General features: G+C 45.4%; 1 protein-coding gene and 1 non-coding gene across 3 annotated transcripts in view; both read right to left on the bottom strand.

The window, feature by feature from the left end:
• The window catches only part of Terf2 (telomeric repeat binding factor 2), a 28,900-nt gene extending 11,862 nt beyond the window's left edge, over positions 1–17,038 (bottom strand). For both annotated transcript variants that reach the window (XM_059264051.1, XM_059264052.1), the window contains exons 1-6: positions 16,627–17,038; positions 16,434–16,529; positions 15,176–15,306; positions 5,834–5,920; positions 3,876–4,022; positions 1,441–1,547 (exon numbers count right to left, since the gene is read on the bottom strand). In XM_059264051.1, coding sequence (XP_059120034.1) covers positions 1,441–1,547; positions 3,876–4,022; positions 5,834–5,920; positions 15,176–15,306; positions 16,434–16,529; positions 16,627–17,005 — 947 coding nt within the window. In that variant the 5' untranslated portion in view covers positions 17,006–17,038. The remainder of the gene's footprint in view (positions 1–1,440; positions 1,548–3,875; positions 4,023–5,833; positions 5,921–15,175; positions 15,307–16,433; positions 16,530–16,626) is intronic.
• On the bottom strand, positions 7,506–7,693 carry LOC131912167 (U2 spliceosomal RNA). Its single transcript, XR_009379568.1, has one exon. It is a non-coding gene; the product is annotated as a U2 spliceosomal RNA (small nuclear RNA).
• Positions 17,039–17,614: the final 576 nt, after the last annotated feature.

The following is a 17,614-nucleotide window of genomic DNA, read 5'->3' as shown; positions in this document are numbered from 1 at the left end:
AAAGGCGCAAAGCAACACAGAGAAACCCTGTATCGAAAAACCAAAAAAAAAAAAAAAAGAAGGCCATCACCACATATGGACATATGGGCCCTCAAACTTCTAGTACTGTGGGCTAAACAAACCTTTTCTTCTATGGTTAATAAAAAAGTACCAATACACAGGCCCCCCAGAAGAATCTACACTTTTGACTTCCGTGTTAGGTCACCAGACTTGAGATTCCGACTTGTCTTCCTTCTCTCCTCTTCTTGAGAAAGGGTCTCACTATAGTGTGGTGGCATTCCTGCTGAGCTGCACCTGACTGGCTCCAGAGTGAGCACCTAACCCTAATCCACCTTTTGTTAGCAGACACCTTCTGTTTCCCTTGCTGCCCTCTATGTGAATCCTGTCTTGGGTCTACACGAGTATGTGGGTTCACGCGGATCCGTGGAATGAAGACACAGAGGCATCTTAGAATGAGTTTAGCCTACCATGGCTGCAGGGGGGCCCAGCCTCGAAGGACTGAAGAACTAACCCTTCACCTAGGGCAGTTTTATTTCTCTCCAATACAGTTTAGCCAGTTAATTTCCATATGCTCAAAACACCCTGAAAGGGGCTCCCAACAATGCAATGCCAAGTGCACATTCCTCGGTTTCTCAGGTACCACGGTTTTCCGGGTTTCCTGAAGCAAGTTTGCATAGGCCTTTGTATCCTTGGGAAACTGAGACAGGATTCACATAGAGGGCAACAAGGGAAACAAAAGTTGTCTGCTAAACAAAAGATGGATTAGGGCTAGGTGCTACACTCTGGAGCCAGTCAGGTGCAGCTCCACAGGAATGCCACTACACTATATAGCCCAGGCTAGACTCTAACTCAGAGCCTCTTGCCTCTGTCTCCTAAATGCTGGTATTAAAGCTATATGCCACCAGAGACAGGACGTCTCTGAGTTCAAGGCCAGCCTGGTCTACAGAATGAGTTCCAGGACAGCTAGGGTTACACAAAGAAACCTTGTCTCTAAAACCAACCAACCAACCAAACAAACAAACAAACAAACAAACAGAGCTATGTGCCACCATGCCCAGCTCTGACTCATTTACTTGAACACCACTTCCTGAGTGAATTCAAAGACAGTGATCGGGCCAGGCACAGTGGTTCACGCTGCCCCGCTTCACACGGGAAGCTGAGGGAGTACTGCTGAGTTCCTGGCCCAACAGGCCACAAACTGGGACTCTGTCTCCATAAAACGAAAGGAGTGTGCACACTGTGTGTGTTATAGGTGAGACAGAGAAGTACAACAGAACCTTTGGGGAAGTGCCAATCAGGATCTTCTCTTGGAGACCCCTAACCTCATTTTCCTAGGCCACGTTCTCTACCTCTCACAGTGTGCTATGCCAATAACCTGGTAATGTCATCAAATCCACTAAGAGAAACTGACCTTGAGCAACCACAAAAGGACATTCTCACCTTGAAGGCTCTCTAAGTGGCTTTTCCACTGGCTCCAGGACTGGCTGCTTTTCTTCCTTCCCTGCACTTGAAGCAGCAGACTCAGATTTCAAAGCCTTCTTGGCCATCTGGGAAAGGAAGGGTGTCATTAGGAAGAGGAAGCTGCAGAAGTTCATTTAGTGTCTGCTTCTTTCACCAAAAACCCACTCACTATGAAGCAACGCATTTACAAATCCATAAACTTACCGGCTGGAGGGCACAGCACGATGGGACACCCTCAAACTTGTCTTCCTTATCACAATATAGTAACACCTCCATAGATGGCTAGCCACACTACGGAGGACTCTCTTGCACTGTACCTTTGTCCTTCCAACCTCAGGTCTATCTAGTCCCTGGTTCCCAAGTCTCTTTTGGAGTCAGGTATAAAACTTAAATTTCGCCGGGCGGTGGTGGCGCATGCCTTTAATCCCAGCACTCGGAAGGCAGAGGCAGGCGGATCTCTGTGAGTTCGAGGCCAGCCTGGGCTACCAAGTGAGTCCCAGGAAAGGCGCAAAGCCACACAGAGAAACCCTGTCTCGAAAAATCGAAAAAAAAAAACAAAAAACAAAAAACAAAAACTTAAATTTCTTTCCCTCCTTCTTCTTAAAAAATATGATTTTTTATATATTTTCATTTTCACATAGATGTGCATGCACTTGCTGAGTTCATGTGTACCACATGCCCATGCAGGTCCGAAGAGGACACTGCCTGAAACTGGAGTTGCAGGTGGTTGTCAGCCACCTTGTGGCTGCTGAGAACCTAACCTGGGTCCTCTGCAAGAGCAGCGAGTACTCTTAACCACTGAGCCATCTTTCCTGGCCCCTCCTTTTTTTCCCCTTAGGTAGGGTCTCAGCATATAATTCTGGATGGTCTACAACCTGACAGATGGACCAGGCTCGCCTTGGACTTGGTGGCACCATAGGGGTGTGCCATCATGCCTGTTTGTTTCCCAGGTGCTGGCACCATAGGGGTGTGCCATCATGCCTGGCTCAAACCGTTTTTCAAAACTTAGGATAGTTTGTTATGTAACTTTTATTAACTGTATCTCCACAAATGTTTGTCTTACTGACAGCTATTTGAAAATCCTTACCAACACTGCACGGGAAGACCTAGGCAGGTCATTCTTGCCCTAACTCTGTTCATCTGTCTCCCTCTTACTGTTCCACTCATTTTGGATACTGTGACTTGGTGTCTTAGATGAGTTCTACCCTCATGTAAGGAGCAGCAGAGTATTTTCTAGTTACCCAAAATGCAAAGGAATGAAACACATCTAGACCAAAATTCCAGCATCCAGATGCTTCCTGGCTAGCTATTCCAAATACCTGTTTACAAGTGACCTTCGATCTGTGAAATGGCTGACAGGACCCATCACTGACACTACTCTAATAAAGGCCTCAGACCCTATTACGACAGGCTATTTTTAACATTATCAAAATCATGGCTCCCGACTTCTCTCTCTCTCTCTCTCTCTCTCTCTCTCTCTCTCTCTCTCTCTCTCTCTCTCTCTCTCTTTTGGTGGTACTGGAATCAAACTCAGAGCCTTATACATACTAGACCAAGAGTTTTAATAAGCTACATCTCTAGTCATTAGTCATTAGGTTCTTTGGATAGGGACTTGCTATACAGGCAAGGCTAGCCTCAAAACTCATGCTCCTTACTGTACAGAGTAGTGGTGTGCCTTACCACGAAATCTAGAGTCCAACTAAACGATTATCTTCATAAGGCCAGTGCAGAATGGTGGCCCACATATTTAACCCCAGCACTCACGAGGCAGAGACAAGTGGATTGCTGTGAGTTTGATGCCAGCCTGGTTTACACACTTCTCTAGGCTAGCTAGGGGTACATAGAGAGACTGTATCTAAAAAGGGATGGGGTAAGCCTAGAGAATAGCTCAGCAGTGAAGAGCACTGGCTGCTCTTGTAGAGGACCCAACTTTGATTCTCAGCACCCACATGGTGGCTCATAATAATCAGTAACTCCAGCAGTCCCAGGGCATCTGACACCTTCTGGCCTCCATGAGCACTACATATCTGTGGTACACAGGCATCTGTGGAGGCAAAAACATACATACACATAAAATAAAAAGAGAAGGCTAAAAAAGGATCACTTTCATCTGGCTCCTTTAGACTGTATCATACTTCTAATCTCTCCTCCCACCATTCCATATCTACCTCTCAGCTCAGATTTCACTACCTGTGGGAACCAGGATTGTAAGAGAAGGCTCTACTTTAACTACCAGATTGGTCCCACATAAAAGAGTCTCAAATGCAGGTGAGAGAAACCAGGTAGGTTCTATCATCTTAGGCATATGCTCATCTTAGGCATCTCACAGGTAGCGCACATAACACAGTCAATGTCACACCATTTTTTTTTCACTTCAAAACATGGTTATAGGAAGAAGAGAGGCTGAGGCACACCGTGAGGAGGTAGGGCTCCGTGTCATCCAGGTGGCTCTCCAGGAAACGCAACATCTTCTGCTGGAAGGTCTCATAGGAAAAGTTCTGGATAACAGGGTGGGCCAAGTTCTTCTCTCGGATAATGTTCAGGAGATCAGTTCTGAGCTTCTACATGAAAGATCGACGTTTGTAACAGGAGAAAGGAAGAGAACAGTAAAACTTCAGGGCTGAGCTGGGGCAGAATACCACCAAAACATCTGCAATACTGTCAGACAACTCAAAGGACTGGCTCATCAAGCATGGTTCAGTCACATGAATGGGTTTCTATGTAGCTGGTCACAAAAAAGGGACAAAGAGGCTCTATTACATGTTAATAAAAAATCCTGGGCTGGAGAGATGGCTCAGTGGTTAAAAGCATTGACTGCTCTTCCAGAGGACTGGTGTTCAATTCCCAGCAACCACATGGTGGCTCAAAACCATCGATAGTGGGATCTGATGCCCTCTTCTGGCGGCATAAAGTTGTATATGCAGATACAGTACTCATACAGAGCACTCATACATTAAATAAATAATCTTAAAAGAAAATCCCTTGCTACAATAAGAAAAAAAAAAAAAAGGATGTGTTCAAATCAGTGTGAAGCGTCTGCCGGCATCCCACATGCAGAAGGAAAAGGAAAATGTGTTCACATGTGCACATACAACAGACTTGCTTGTAGACAGTATCTCTGAAAGGATAAAAATAACAACGGCTGCCTCTGAGAGTGGGTGAATGCCAAAGACGGGAATTTTCACTCAACTCTTTTATTACCCCCAGCTTCATTCTGACTTGTGTGTGTGTGATTGTCTGTATGTGTGTGTCTTTGTGTAATAGCACAAGTATGAAGGTCAGGTGTTGGGTCTTGGGGATGGAACTCAGGGTGCCATGCCTGTTGTCAAGTACCTTTACTGATTTAACAGGCCTTAGAATACCTTTCGAATTCTGTACAACCTACATGTTAGTTCTTCAAAGATAAAGGGGATTTCGCTAGGCATGGTGGTACATGCCTTTAATCCTAGCATTGGGGAGGTAGAGGCAGGCAAATATCTGTTAATTTGAGGCCAGCTTGGTCTACATAGTTAGTTCAACAACAGCCACAGCTATATAGAGAGGCTCTGCCTCAAAACAACATCAAACAGGGATAGAGTGAGTTGTGTGTGTGTGTTTGGTGACAGGGTTCAAACTCAGGGCATGTTAGGCAAATGCCCTGACATTAAGGAATACTCCCCAACCTAAAACTTAAGTTTATAAAATAATACAAGTTGGGGGAAGAGAACCCAATTGAGGCTGTAGCTCAAAATGACTTCCACACTTTTCCAAAGTAGCCCTCCAAGTCTACAGGGCTAACATTTATATAGACAGGGCTAGAAGTCTCATACTTTTTGTTGATTATCTGGTACTGGTTACTTAAATGTTCTATCACAAAGACAGAACTTGAAAAACAAGTGGTTTATGAAAGGCCAGTCTCTGACACTCCAGCCAGTCTGTTACCTTAAAAATAAGATGTGAAGCACGTTTTAAGACTGTGTCTTAGGCTGGCCTTACAACTCTCTATCTAGCCCAAGGCAGGCCCCAAGCTTGCAATTCTCCTGCCTAAGCTCTCAGAGGTTGGGACCACAGACAAGATGTTGGGTATTTAAAGGTGAATACTTAAATGACTTTTTTTTGGGGGGGTGGCGGGGGTGGGGGGAGTAGGATCGGGTGGGGGGTGGGGGTGGAGATACAAAGTCTCACTCTAGATCTGGCTGGCCTAGAATGCACTCTATAGACCAGGCTGGTCTTGCAAAGATCTGCCTGCATCTGCCTCCCCAGGTAGGAGTTAATGGTGTGTCCTACCACACCTGGGATAAATGTCAGTGTTAACAAAGCATCCTTTTCTTACTGCTCCACAAAAGACAGTAAGATGGATTAAGTCACAGGAATAAAAATGTATCAAATTTACCTGAGTTGTAGGGTCCTTGGACATGTATTTTTTCAAAATTTTTGAAGCCTTTTCAAATTCTTTGTTTTTGATACAAATAATGACAGCCTACAAAAGGGAGAAAAACTTAAAAATTTTGTAATGACAGATGTCATTAGAATATCAAATATCAAAACACACTCTGCTGAGAAGCTAAATCTTCTTAACTACCTATGACTATTTTCACATCGTATCACATTTCTGCACTAAAAGCCAACGTGACTGCTCAAGCACCAGGAGCAGCCGTTATGTGCAGCTTTTTGTTGTTTTTAATGCCTGAGAGAGCAAAGTTGGGTCCCTGGGGTTACAGACAGCCAATCTGAGCTGGATTGCCTAAGGAAAGACAAACAGACAGGAGTCATTCCAGAGGCCTAAAATTTCAGGTCCACAGAACAATTGATTCCAATCTTTTTTGGGTACCAGAGCTTTGAAGCAGGGGTGGGGTGTGGTGAGAGGATATAATGTGGGAAAACGGACAAGCGATGTGCTCACCACAGCGTTCCGTTTGTTCCATTAAGGAAAGGGCTGAGGCCAACTCTGCGGAATGAGAAACAAGCCTCTTATACCACAAATGCCAGCTAGCTACTCTAGCTGGAGTGTGCAGGGAATTACTGAGACTGGCAAACATCTCACCCACAATAGCAGATTTAAAAATGACCTAGAGTCAGGTAGGACCAGATGTTTTTATCAGCCACAGAGGAAAAGGTTTCTGTAAAGAAACCCCAAGAGAATATCCACACAGGGAAAGGCAACAGTGCCTGGGTAACTGAAGGGAGACATTTACATGCAATCCAGGGCAGATGGAACCGGTGCCAAATGCTCTTCAACAAGCAGGCATAATACCAATTCTTGGAGGATGCAAAAGTAACCATCTTTTCCAATGATGTTTATTTACACATCATTTTCAGAATAAATATTATACTTTCTTAAATCAACACAGATTTTTCATAAGCCACACCAGTTCTATTAGGTTTAACTGCACTTAACTTGCACACAGCAAAACTGTTTAGGGTATGTGGCACCAACTGTTAAGATGCCCAGACTTCTGTAACCACAAAATACAAAAGCAATACCCTCCCATACCCCCTTTCTCAACTGCTCTTCTTGCTCCTTTGTGTCTTTGCAGCATTACAGGACTGAAGGGCACTGCCTCTGTTCTTGTCAGACAGGGTCTCATCCCCTCAAACCCTCCTGCCTCGGCCTCCCGAGAGCTGGGGGATTAGTCATTCACCACCAGACCGAGCTCTAGCACCAGCTGTATGAAGGATGTTTCTTTTACTCAGCACAATGCCCTCAAGCTCATCTTGTTGCCGGACTGTCAGAAGTTCAGTTTTCTTGCTGCTGAGCACTCTGTATTGTTGGGGATATATTATAGTTGACCCATTTATCCATTCAAGAACATCTGGAAGGGTCAGCTTTGATCACTGTGAACAGAGTGATCAAAGATCAAAGAACAGAGATGCTAACCACGGGTTTTTGTGTGAACAACTCTTAACTGAGGTAAATATGCCGGAGTGGGGTCCTTAGAGCAAATGTGTCCCGGGGGAAGCAGCAATCAAATTATTGATACAGAGTAGGTGTACCACTTAACATCCCATCAGCGATGGCAACTGTTTCAGTCACCTGAATCCTCTCTAGCATCTTTTAAAGCCCCCAGGAGTCCACAGTTCCTGGAAGTACTACAATGCCAGCTGATGCATGGAGGAGGTGGAGGGAGCTCCTACTCCATCTCCGGACCCCAAAAACCCATTTACTGTATCGTCCTTGGATAGAGGAGCACGTACCAGGTATTAAATTGTTGAGAAAAGTTACCCGATCTTAGCCAAAAGGCTCAAAAGTGATCCCATAGCACTTTTTAACTATATAAATGTATCATGCTCATGTTCTAAAGTAAAGCAGAATTTCTTTGGAGTTATTTATAAGTTTGGCCATCTAACTGGTTCCCCACAGCAGGCAGGGTTGTCTGCTTTGGTGGTACTGGACACTGAACCTAGGTCTTACACCCACTACAAAAATGAGCTTTAGTCCCAGCCCTTTGTAAATTAAAAAAAAAAAAAAATCTTTAGTTATGTGCCCATAGACATGGGTGGGTCTGTTGTGAGCACTGGTACCCACAGAGGTGTTGGGTCCCCCTGGAGCTGGAGTTACCGGTGTGATCTAATATGTGTGTTGGGAATACAGCTCAGATCCTCTGCAAGAGTAGTACATGCGCTCTCTCGCTCGCGCTCGCTCTCTCTCTCTCTCTCTCTCTCTCTCTCTCTCTCTCTCTCTCTCGCTCGCTTGCTCTTGCTCTTTTTTGGTTTTTCGAGACAGGGTTTCTCTGTGTAGCTTTGGTGCCTGTCCTGGAACTCGCTCTGCAGCCCAGGCTGGGCTCGAACTCACAGAGATCCACCTGCCTCTGCCTCCCGAGTGCTGGGATTAAAGGCGGACAGTACATGCTCTTAACCTGAGTCATTTCTCCAGATCTCTTTTTGAATTTTGAGACAGGGTTTCACTAAGTTGCTAACTACCCTCGTACTTATTCTACAGCCTAGGCAGGCCCAGAATTTACAATCCTCCTGCCTCAGAGCTGAGTGCCTGAGACTGCAGACCTGTATCACGAGAGCACTCCTAGTGGCTTCAGTTTACAATTCTTTAATGAAGTTGACATCATTTCACGGGTGCCTTAAATGTTTTTAAAGCAGGGCATTGTATACACCTCTATCACAGAACTCAGGAAGCAGAGGCAGATGAATTTATACGTTCAAAGCCAGTCTGGCATAAAGTTTCAGGCCAGCGAAGGCTATACAGTGAGATCCTGGCCTCAAGAAACTAAAAATCAAACTACACTGCTGTATGGGGGTGAACACCCACCGCACACGTGAAGTCAGAGAACAACATACAGATTTCCCCCAACCATGTGAATCCTGGGGACTGCAGTCAGACTGTCAGGCGTGGTAGCAACTGCCTTTACCCACCGAGCCGCCTCGCCAGCCACAGCTGCTTTTTTTTTGGCTTATTTTAGCCGTCATTTGAAGACAGACCCTCACCATGAAACTCAGACCGACTTGTCGTCTTCCTGCCCCATTGCCCCAGAACTGAGGTTACAGGTGGGGTCGGTACTCAGGCTTCGCTATTTACGGCTATGCTTTTTGCCCCCTTAAAAAAGTAGATTTTGGGGGCTGGAGAGATGGCTCAGAGGTTAAGAGCACTGACTGCTCTTCCAGAGGTCCTGAGTTCAATTCCCAGCAACCACATGGTGGCTCACAACCATCTGTAATGAGATCTGGTGCCCTCTTCTGGCCTGCAGTCATACATGCTGTATACATAATAAATAAATAAATCTTTAAAAAAAAAAAAAAAAAAAAAAAAAAAAAGTAGATTTTGGGGTTGGAGAGATGGCTCAGTGGTTAAGAGTGCTTGCTGCTTTGTAGAGGACCAGAGTTCCAGTCCCAACACCATGCCAGGAAGCTCACAACTGCCTATAATGCAAGCTCAGGGAAATCAAAGGCCCGTTCTGGCCTCTGTGGGTACCTAACACACACACACACACACTTTATCTATTTATTTTAAATTAAAGATCTTTTTAATCTTCATTCTTCACATTTTTCTCCATAGATGCATGTGTACCATGTGTATACCCAGTGTCCGTAGAAACCAGAAAGGGGGTTGGATCATCTAGCACTAGAGCTACAGGCAGCTTTGAGTGGGTGCTGGGAACCAAACCCAGGTCCTCTGGAAGAGCTCTAAGTGCTCATAACCACCAAGTCATCTTTCTGGCCCCCACATATTAAAACAACAAAAACATATACTAGCCTTTGGGAGGTAGAGGCAGGAGGATCAGGAGTTCAAGGGTCATCTTTTAGCTACTTACCAAGCTCAACAAAAAGCCTTGTTTTATCTCAAAACAAAACAAAAAGATAATATTGTTTTAGAAGTTGGCTCAGTTGTTAAGAACACTTGTTCTTACAGAAGACCCAGGTTCAATTCCCAGCACCCACAAGGCAGTTCACAACCATACCTCCAGGTCCAAGGGATCCAATGTTCTTCTGACCTTGGTGGGCACCAGGCATACACATGGTCCACAGGCATCCAAGCAAGCAAAACACTCAAACACATAAAAATGAAGTAAATCTCATGACTGGAGAGATGGCTCAGCATTTAAGAGTACTGACTGCTCTCCCAGAGGACCTGGATTCAGTTCCCAGCACCCACATGACAGCTCACAATTGTCTGTAACTCCATGATCTGACATCCTCACACAGGCATACATGCAGGCAAAACACCAATGCACAAAACATAAAATCAAAATAAATAAATTAGCTGGGCAGTGGTGGTGCATGCCTTTAATTCCAGCACTCGGGAGGCAGAGGCAGGAGGATCTCTATGAGTTCTAGGTCAGCCTGGTCTTCAGAGCAGTTTCAGAGCAGCCAGGGCTACACAGAGAAGAAACCATGTCTCAAAAAACAAAACAACAACCAAAAAATGGGGGAAGGGAGAGACCAAGACCAATGTTGGGTCAATATAAACACTTTCTATATTCAGGATTTTCTCTTTCTCATCTTCTTTATTTTCTCTCTTCTTTTCTTTTTTCTTTTTCTTTCTTTTTTTTTTTTTTGAGACAGAGTCTATGCCTGTCTATGTCTGACACTCACTATGTAGACTAGGCTGGCCTGGCACTCATGTCAATTCTCCTGCCTCAGTCTTCTGTGTGCCTTCATACCCAATGGGAAGAATGGTTTTGTGTGTGTGTGTTTGTTTGTTTGTTTGTTTGTTTGTTTGTTTGTTCTGAGACAGGGTTTCAACTGTGTAGCCCTGGCTGTCCTGGCACTCACTCTGTAGATTGCCTTGTCTCCCCAGTGCTGGGATTGAAAGCATGTGCCACCACCATCCACCTCGAAAGAATAGCCATTTCAGAAAACTGTTGCTCTTCCTTGTCTTTAAACTTTCTTGGGTGGTGGTACTGGGAACTGAATCTGGGGCCTTGTAAATGGAGACAAAGTGACCCGCTGCAGAGCTACCCCACTGGCCCTTATTTTTAACACACTTTCATTACTTACCGTGTGTCCATGCATATGTACAAGCCTGTGCGCCATGGAGCTCCCGAAGGTCAGAGGACAACATGCCTAGTTATTTCTCTCCTCCTACCATGGGGCTGGGGCTGGGAGTATCAAGCTCTGGTTGTCAGGCTTGGCAGCAAGTGCCTTTACCTGCTGGACCATCTCACTCTCCCCCTTTTTTGAAAATAGGATCTCATTAAGTTTACCATGCTGACCTTGAACTTGTTCCAGTCTCCTAAACAGCCTGGATTTTTTACAGGCCCTCATTAGTCCCACTCTTATATCAAACTTTAACAAGTAAACTTTCATTCAAAAATTTTTTACTTTGCTGGGTGGTGGTAGCACTGGCCTTTAATCCCAGCACTTGGGAAGCAGAGGCAGGCAGATCTCTAAGTTGAGGCCAGCCTGTCTACAGATTAAGTTCCAGGACAGCCAGGGCTACACAGTGAAACCTGGTCTCAAAACATACTCCCCTCAAAAATTTTATTTTATGAATATGGGTGTTTTGCCTGCATGGATGTCTGTACGCCATGTGTGTGCAGTGCCTGAGAAGGCCAGAAGAGGGCATCAGACCCCCTGGGACAGTATAGTTATATATAGCATGTTGTGACGTACCATATAGATTCTAGGAATAGAACCAGAAGCCTCTGGAAGAGAAGCCAGTACTCTTTTTTGTTTGTTTTTGTTTGTTTTGAGACAGGGTTTCTCCGTGTAGCCCTGCTGTCCTGGAACTCACGAGATCCGCCTGGCTCTGCCCCCCCCCCCCCCCGCCCCCCCCCAGTGCTGGCATGAGCCAGCATCGCCTGGCCTCCTAGACCCTATTTTATTTAACTTTTTATAATTTTACCGTTGGGGGTTACCACAATATGAAGAACTATATATTTTTTAAATTGTTTTGTTTTGTTTTTTGTTTTTGTTTTTCGAGACAGGGTTTCTCTGTGTAGTTGTGCGTCTTTCCTGGAACTCACTTTGTAGACCAGGCTGGCCTTAAATTTTTTTTTTTTTTAATTTAACTCTTTTTTACATGCCTAGGCATTTTGCCATGGGTGCTGGGTCCCCTGGAACTGGAATTACAGACAGTTGTGAGCTGCCATGTGGGTGCTGGAGATTGAACCCAGGTCCTCTGGAAGAGCAGTCAGTGCTCTTAACTACTAAGCCATTTCTCCAGCCTCCAGACCCTATTTTAATATTTTAAACACTTTAAAATAAATGATTGTGCCCAGTGTGATATTGTCTTTAATCCCAGCGCTTGGGAGGCACAGAGGCAGAAGGCCTCCTGAGTTCCAGACCAGCCTGGTCTACACATCAAGTTCTAGGCCAGCCAACGCTACATAGTGAGACCCCTCCTCAAAACCAAAAAATAGGGGCTGGAGAGATGGCTCAGCGGTTAAGAGCACTGCCTGTTCTTCCAGAGGTCCTGAGTTCAATTCCCAGCAACCACATGGTGGCTCACTACCATCCGTAATGAAATCTGGTGCCCTCTTCTGGCCTGCAGGTGTATATGCAGACAGAACACTGTATACATAATAAATAAAAATAAATCTTTAAAAAAAAAAAAAAAAAAAAAAAAACCAAAAAATAATAAATTACTAGAACACTTTACAAAGCTTAAATGAACTAGGCATCACATAGTATTTTCTAAGATGACCATTAAGAGACTCTAGGACACTAAATGAGAAATCCTGAAAGTGTCATTTAGTAACCAGGGGATCAAAGTAATTGTGACCCAGGCGCTAAGGCGGTCTTCAGTGATCCTGATCTCCTGAACAGTCCCATGTACACTATCCCACAGCTGGTCTAGAGTGTGAGTCCTGCTAACAGGCACATCAGAGTGCGGGTCAGATCTCTCAGACCCGAGACGGGATCTTCTTAGCTTAGGCCTGCTTGCAACTCAAGATCCTCCCACCTCAGCCTCCTGAGTACCAGAATTTCAAATCGGCATCACCACTGCCAGCACCAGCTAAGTCTTGAAATGGCTGTAATTGTGTTTATTATTTATTTCTGCAGTGCTGAGGATTGAATACGGGGCCTCTCCCATGCTAAGCACAAAGACTACCACTAAGCCACAGCACCCGCAACTCCAGCTGATAGCTTGACAATAACCTTACTGGAAATCCTGGGCCAAACCGACTCAGGTAGGCCACAGCTTCCTGACCTTTGGAAACTAAAGGCTAGCAGTCACTGTTCTAGGCAGCTAAGTCTGAGAGCAATTTGTTATACTGAAGTAACAAATGAAGAAGGACTAGGAATGCAGCTCCATAGTAGAGTGCTTGCCTAGCACACGTTCAATAATTTTATCTTCGGAAGGTGTAGTATGTGCACATAATACAAAATTCAAAAGACATAACAAGAGTTTAGTGAAAATTCCTTTCTCTGACCTTCGCATAGCACTGTTAAAAAAAAACAACAACCCATAGCCGGGCGGTGGTGGCGCACGCCTTTAATCCCAGCACTTGGGAGGCAGAGCCAGGCGGATCTCTGTGAGTTCGAGGCCAGCCTGGTCTCCAAAGCGAGTTCCAGGAAAGGCGCAAAGCTACACAGAGAAACCCTGTCTTGAAAAACCAAAAAAAAAAAAAAAAAAAAAAAAAAAACAACAACCCAAGGCAGCCAGGCATGGTGGTGCATGCTTGTAATCTCAGCACCCAGGAAGCAAAGGCAAGAGGGATAGCAAGTTCCAGGACAGCCTGGGCTACACAGAGTTTCAGGACAGTCAGGGACACATAGTGAGACTGTTTCCCCTTCTCCAAATCACAGTAATATACAAGTATAAGACACAGCCTGGTAGACTGAAAAACACATGGAAGCTGACAGAAGAAAATGGCTGACTATTTTAAAGTTTAGATTAAACCAAAAAAAAAAAAAAAAAAAATCATTGTTATTCTATGCCTATGGGTGTTTGGTCTACACACATGTCTGAGCAATACATGCATGCCTGGTGCTCCAGAGGGCCTGGGACTGGAGTTATGGTTATGAGCCGCCATGTAGGCAGTGAGAACTGAACTTGGGTTCTTTGAAGGAGCAGCCAGTGTTCTTAACCACTGAAACCACTGAGCCATCTCTCCAGCCCCAGGGAGTTTAGATTTCGCTGACAGACATTACAAACAAATGTTTAAAACATGAACTTTGTCACTTAGCTGGTTGTGGTAGTAAAGCCTGCAATACCAGCCAGCACTCAGGAGGCTGAGGCAAGAGACCGAGGGCACTCTACATATAATAAGACCCTCTCTCAAAACAAGACCCCCTAAATAAACAAAAACAGGAAGAGATTAATGTGCTTAAGTAATGAAATTATAATGTATGTATGCCTTCAAAGACTTCCCGACAAGATAGGTCAGATGACAAACTCAAATCCCTTGTTTATAAAGGGATTGAATAAATTACTCTGAACTAGTAACATTTCTTCCATTCAGAAGAACCTGAGCTGTTCTCAAAGGACCCTTGGGTTTCTCCTCCATTGTTAATGACTTTTCTGGCATTTAACCCTCAACACAAACCTGACTTCCCTATACTAAAAATCTATAATGGGCTTATTCTTCCTTGAACTGAATAATAATTATCCAAGTATTCTTTGCAAGACTAACCAGAAGTTCCTGCTCCAGGTCCTTAACTGAACAGGTATCTGTACCCAATGCACATTAGATTTTTTTTTAAAAAACAGGGTATTTGAGTACCCTATACACGGTCAATGTCTTCCTTGTAAAACAAGGTTTTCTCCCTCTACCCTCCTCCACCTCTAAGATCTCATCCTTTTCAGGAGTTCTCTTTTCTCCTATTACCCTAACTTTCCTTTACCAAGGCAATGCTGAGCTGCCACTCTATCCCTACCTCTGCATCTGCTTCCACGCCCCTAGCCTCGGTTATTGAAGAAGAAAAACCCACTTCTACGCTTTAAGAGTTCTACTAGAAGCAATCTGGCTTTGATATTCTAGAATACTCTCTGCACTATTCTCTTTCTGGCTTGTGATAGACAATGGTGACCAAACCCAGGACCAGAAATGCTTGGGGCCTCTTCTCAGTGTTCCTGAATGGTACAATAACTTACAAAACAGCAGTCTTCAATGTCAACCCACTTCCCAGTGCAATGGTCCCTCCTGCCAGGGCCACAAAGACTAAAACTAGAGCAGAGTACTTTCCAAGCCTAGGTGAGAAAGCAGACATGTGAAGAGAGGATATGTTGCTTGCCCCCACCCACCCACACCCACACAGAGAAGATTCTACAACATATCCTCAAGAACCCCCAATTTTTGCCAGATGAAAAAATAAAACATTAAGAACAGTGTCTTACAGCCTTTTTGACCAGTTTCCTACTGGATTCCACCACTGCTTCTGTCAGTGTGAATTCTGTTTTAATCATCTCCAGCACATTGATAGCCGATTCCAGGGGTGTGAGCTCAGCCTCCATATCAAAGGAGCAGTCTAGGACAAAACACAGGACTCACTTCAAGCTCTTTCCTAAGGAGCAGCACACATGTCCAAAAAGTAGATACAGTTTTCTATGGAAGCATGAAGACACCCTAAGCCTCATTTGCATAAAGGACCACGCAAACCAAGCATCTAGTCCCGGCACTCAAGAGGCAGAGGCCAATCTGGTCTACACAGTGACAGCCAGGGCTATGCAAACAGATCCTGTTTAGTAATAATAAGCCATGCAAACCCGTTAGATTTGCAATTATGCCAGGTGGTGGCGCACGCCTTTAATCCCAGCACTGGGGAGGCAGAGGCAGGCAGATCTCTGTGAGTTCGAAGCCAGCCTGGTCTACAAAGCAAATTCCAGGACAGCCAGGGCAACACAGAGAAACCCTGTTTTGAGAAAAATAAACAAATAAAAGATTTGCATTTATTTTTGCTTATGTGCTTGTGATTATGGTCCCAATTTAAATTAACCAATTTAAAAAAAATAAATAAAATAAAAATAGATTAACCAATTTTATTCTTGTTTGTTTTTCGAGACAGGGTTTCTCTGTGTAGCTCTGGTTGTCCTGGAACTCCCTCTGTAGATCAGGCAGGCCTCAAACTCAGAGATCCCCCTGCCTCTGCCTCAGCACACCCAGCTTCAAATCAACGTATTTCACGTGACTTTCAATACTTTTCAAAACTGCTCAATTGAAACACATACATTTGCCTCTAAAATCCAGAATAACACGTTTGTGAGATAGAAGTGGCCAACACTGGAAGACAATTTGTTAAGCAGCTGCCAAGTTCAACTGGGGGTGTGTGGGGAAGGTGGGGGGTTTTCATGCTCTACTACGGGGAGGAAAAGGGGGAAGGATGTGTCCTTAAGGATGTAACTTATTTTCAGCAACAAAAATGGGTGTGCAATTAACAGGTGGGAGAAAACAAAAAAACCACATAAAACTAGCCAAGGAATCTTAACTGGAGAAAACTACAACCAGGGAATTCAACCACCATTGAACGAAAAAGACCTCCGCGGTGCAAACAGTAGTGCACTTTAACCCGGAATCTTTCAGTCCCGGATGTTAAGTTTGAAAATAACAAAACCCTACGTAAGTGAGCCCAGAAAAGAACACAAAAAATAGCCATACCTAAATTTTCCCCTTCTTCAATGCGCGACAGACACTGCATAACTCGCAGCAACCGGGACACCGTATGCTCCTTCCCCAAAGGCCTGACAAGCAACGCTGGGAAAGAAGACATGGTTGGCTCCGCGAGCCCGGGGACCCCAAGGCATGCACCCACAGACCTTCCTTCTCCCCGCGGCCCCGGGCCGGCCCTCACCCTGCATGATGTCCCGGATCTGCCTGAAGTCCCCGTACCGGCTACTCCGAAAGGCCCGCAGCGCCTCGTGGAAGTAGAACTTGAGCACCCAGCGGTTGACCGCCTCCTCCAGCTGCGCTTCCCCCGCGCCCCGCTCCGACGCGCCTCCCAGCCCCGGCTCGTGCCGCCCCCGTCGAACCCGCCCGCCGCTGCGCGATGCCCGCCGGCCCGCCACCCGCCCGCCGCTGTCGCTGCTCCCGCCTCCTCCCGCCATCGTGCTCGATCGCCGCGCGCCCTCCCCGCCCTCCCGGCTGGGCCGTTTCCTTGGCTGTGACGCCATCGGGTCACGCACAACGCCCGGGCCGGAAGCAGGGCCCGCTGTCCCGGCTCCCGCGGCCATGATACCGACGGGGTTCCAAGCCGCCCGCGGGCTTCTGGGAGGGAAAGGACCGAGAGGGGGTACACAACCCCCCTCCTCGGCCACCGTAGTTCCCGTTGTGTCTGGCGCAATGCCTGCTGGGGATTGAAGTCCACACAACCCAGCCGGGCGCATTGTTTTGAAGGTTATGCTGCTGACACGGGACACTGAAAATATGAAAAATAATCGCATGCATATTATTAGACATTTTGCAAATTGTGTAAAGCAGTATAATAGAGAAAAGGTTGCTTTGTTTTGAGACAGAGACTCACTATTGTATCCTTGGTTGGCCTGGAACTCATGATATAGATCCGACTGACATGGAACTCTGCCTCTGCCTCCTAGTGCTGAGATTAAAGGCTAGTGCCACCATGGTCAGCCTTTGTTTTTGTTTTTGTTTTGTTTTGTTTTAATTAAAAAAAATTTTTTTAAACGTGGGTTTTCTCGGAATTAACTCGGGTCCTCGCGATTCTACAGCAAGCACTTTATCAATTATTCGGTCTCCCCATCCCCCAGTAAAAATTTATTTTAAGACAGGTCCTGCAAAGTTGCCGGGCTAGCTTTGAACCCACTTCAGAGCCCCGGTGCAAT

This window comes from Peromyscus eremicus, chromosome 5 (genome assembly GCF_949786415.1).
Source record: "Peromyscus eremicus chromosome 5, PerEre_H2_v1, whole genome shotgun sequence".
Classification (NCBI taxonomy): Eukaryota; Metazoa; Chordata; class Mammalia; order Rodentia; family Cricetidae; genus Peromyscus; species Peromyscus eremicus.
The sequence above is the reverse complement of the archived record's forward strand: the minus strand, read 5'-3'. Positions and strand labels throughout refer to the sequence as shown.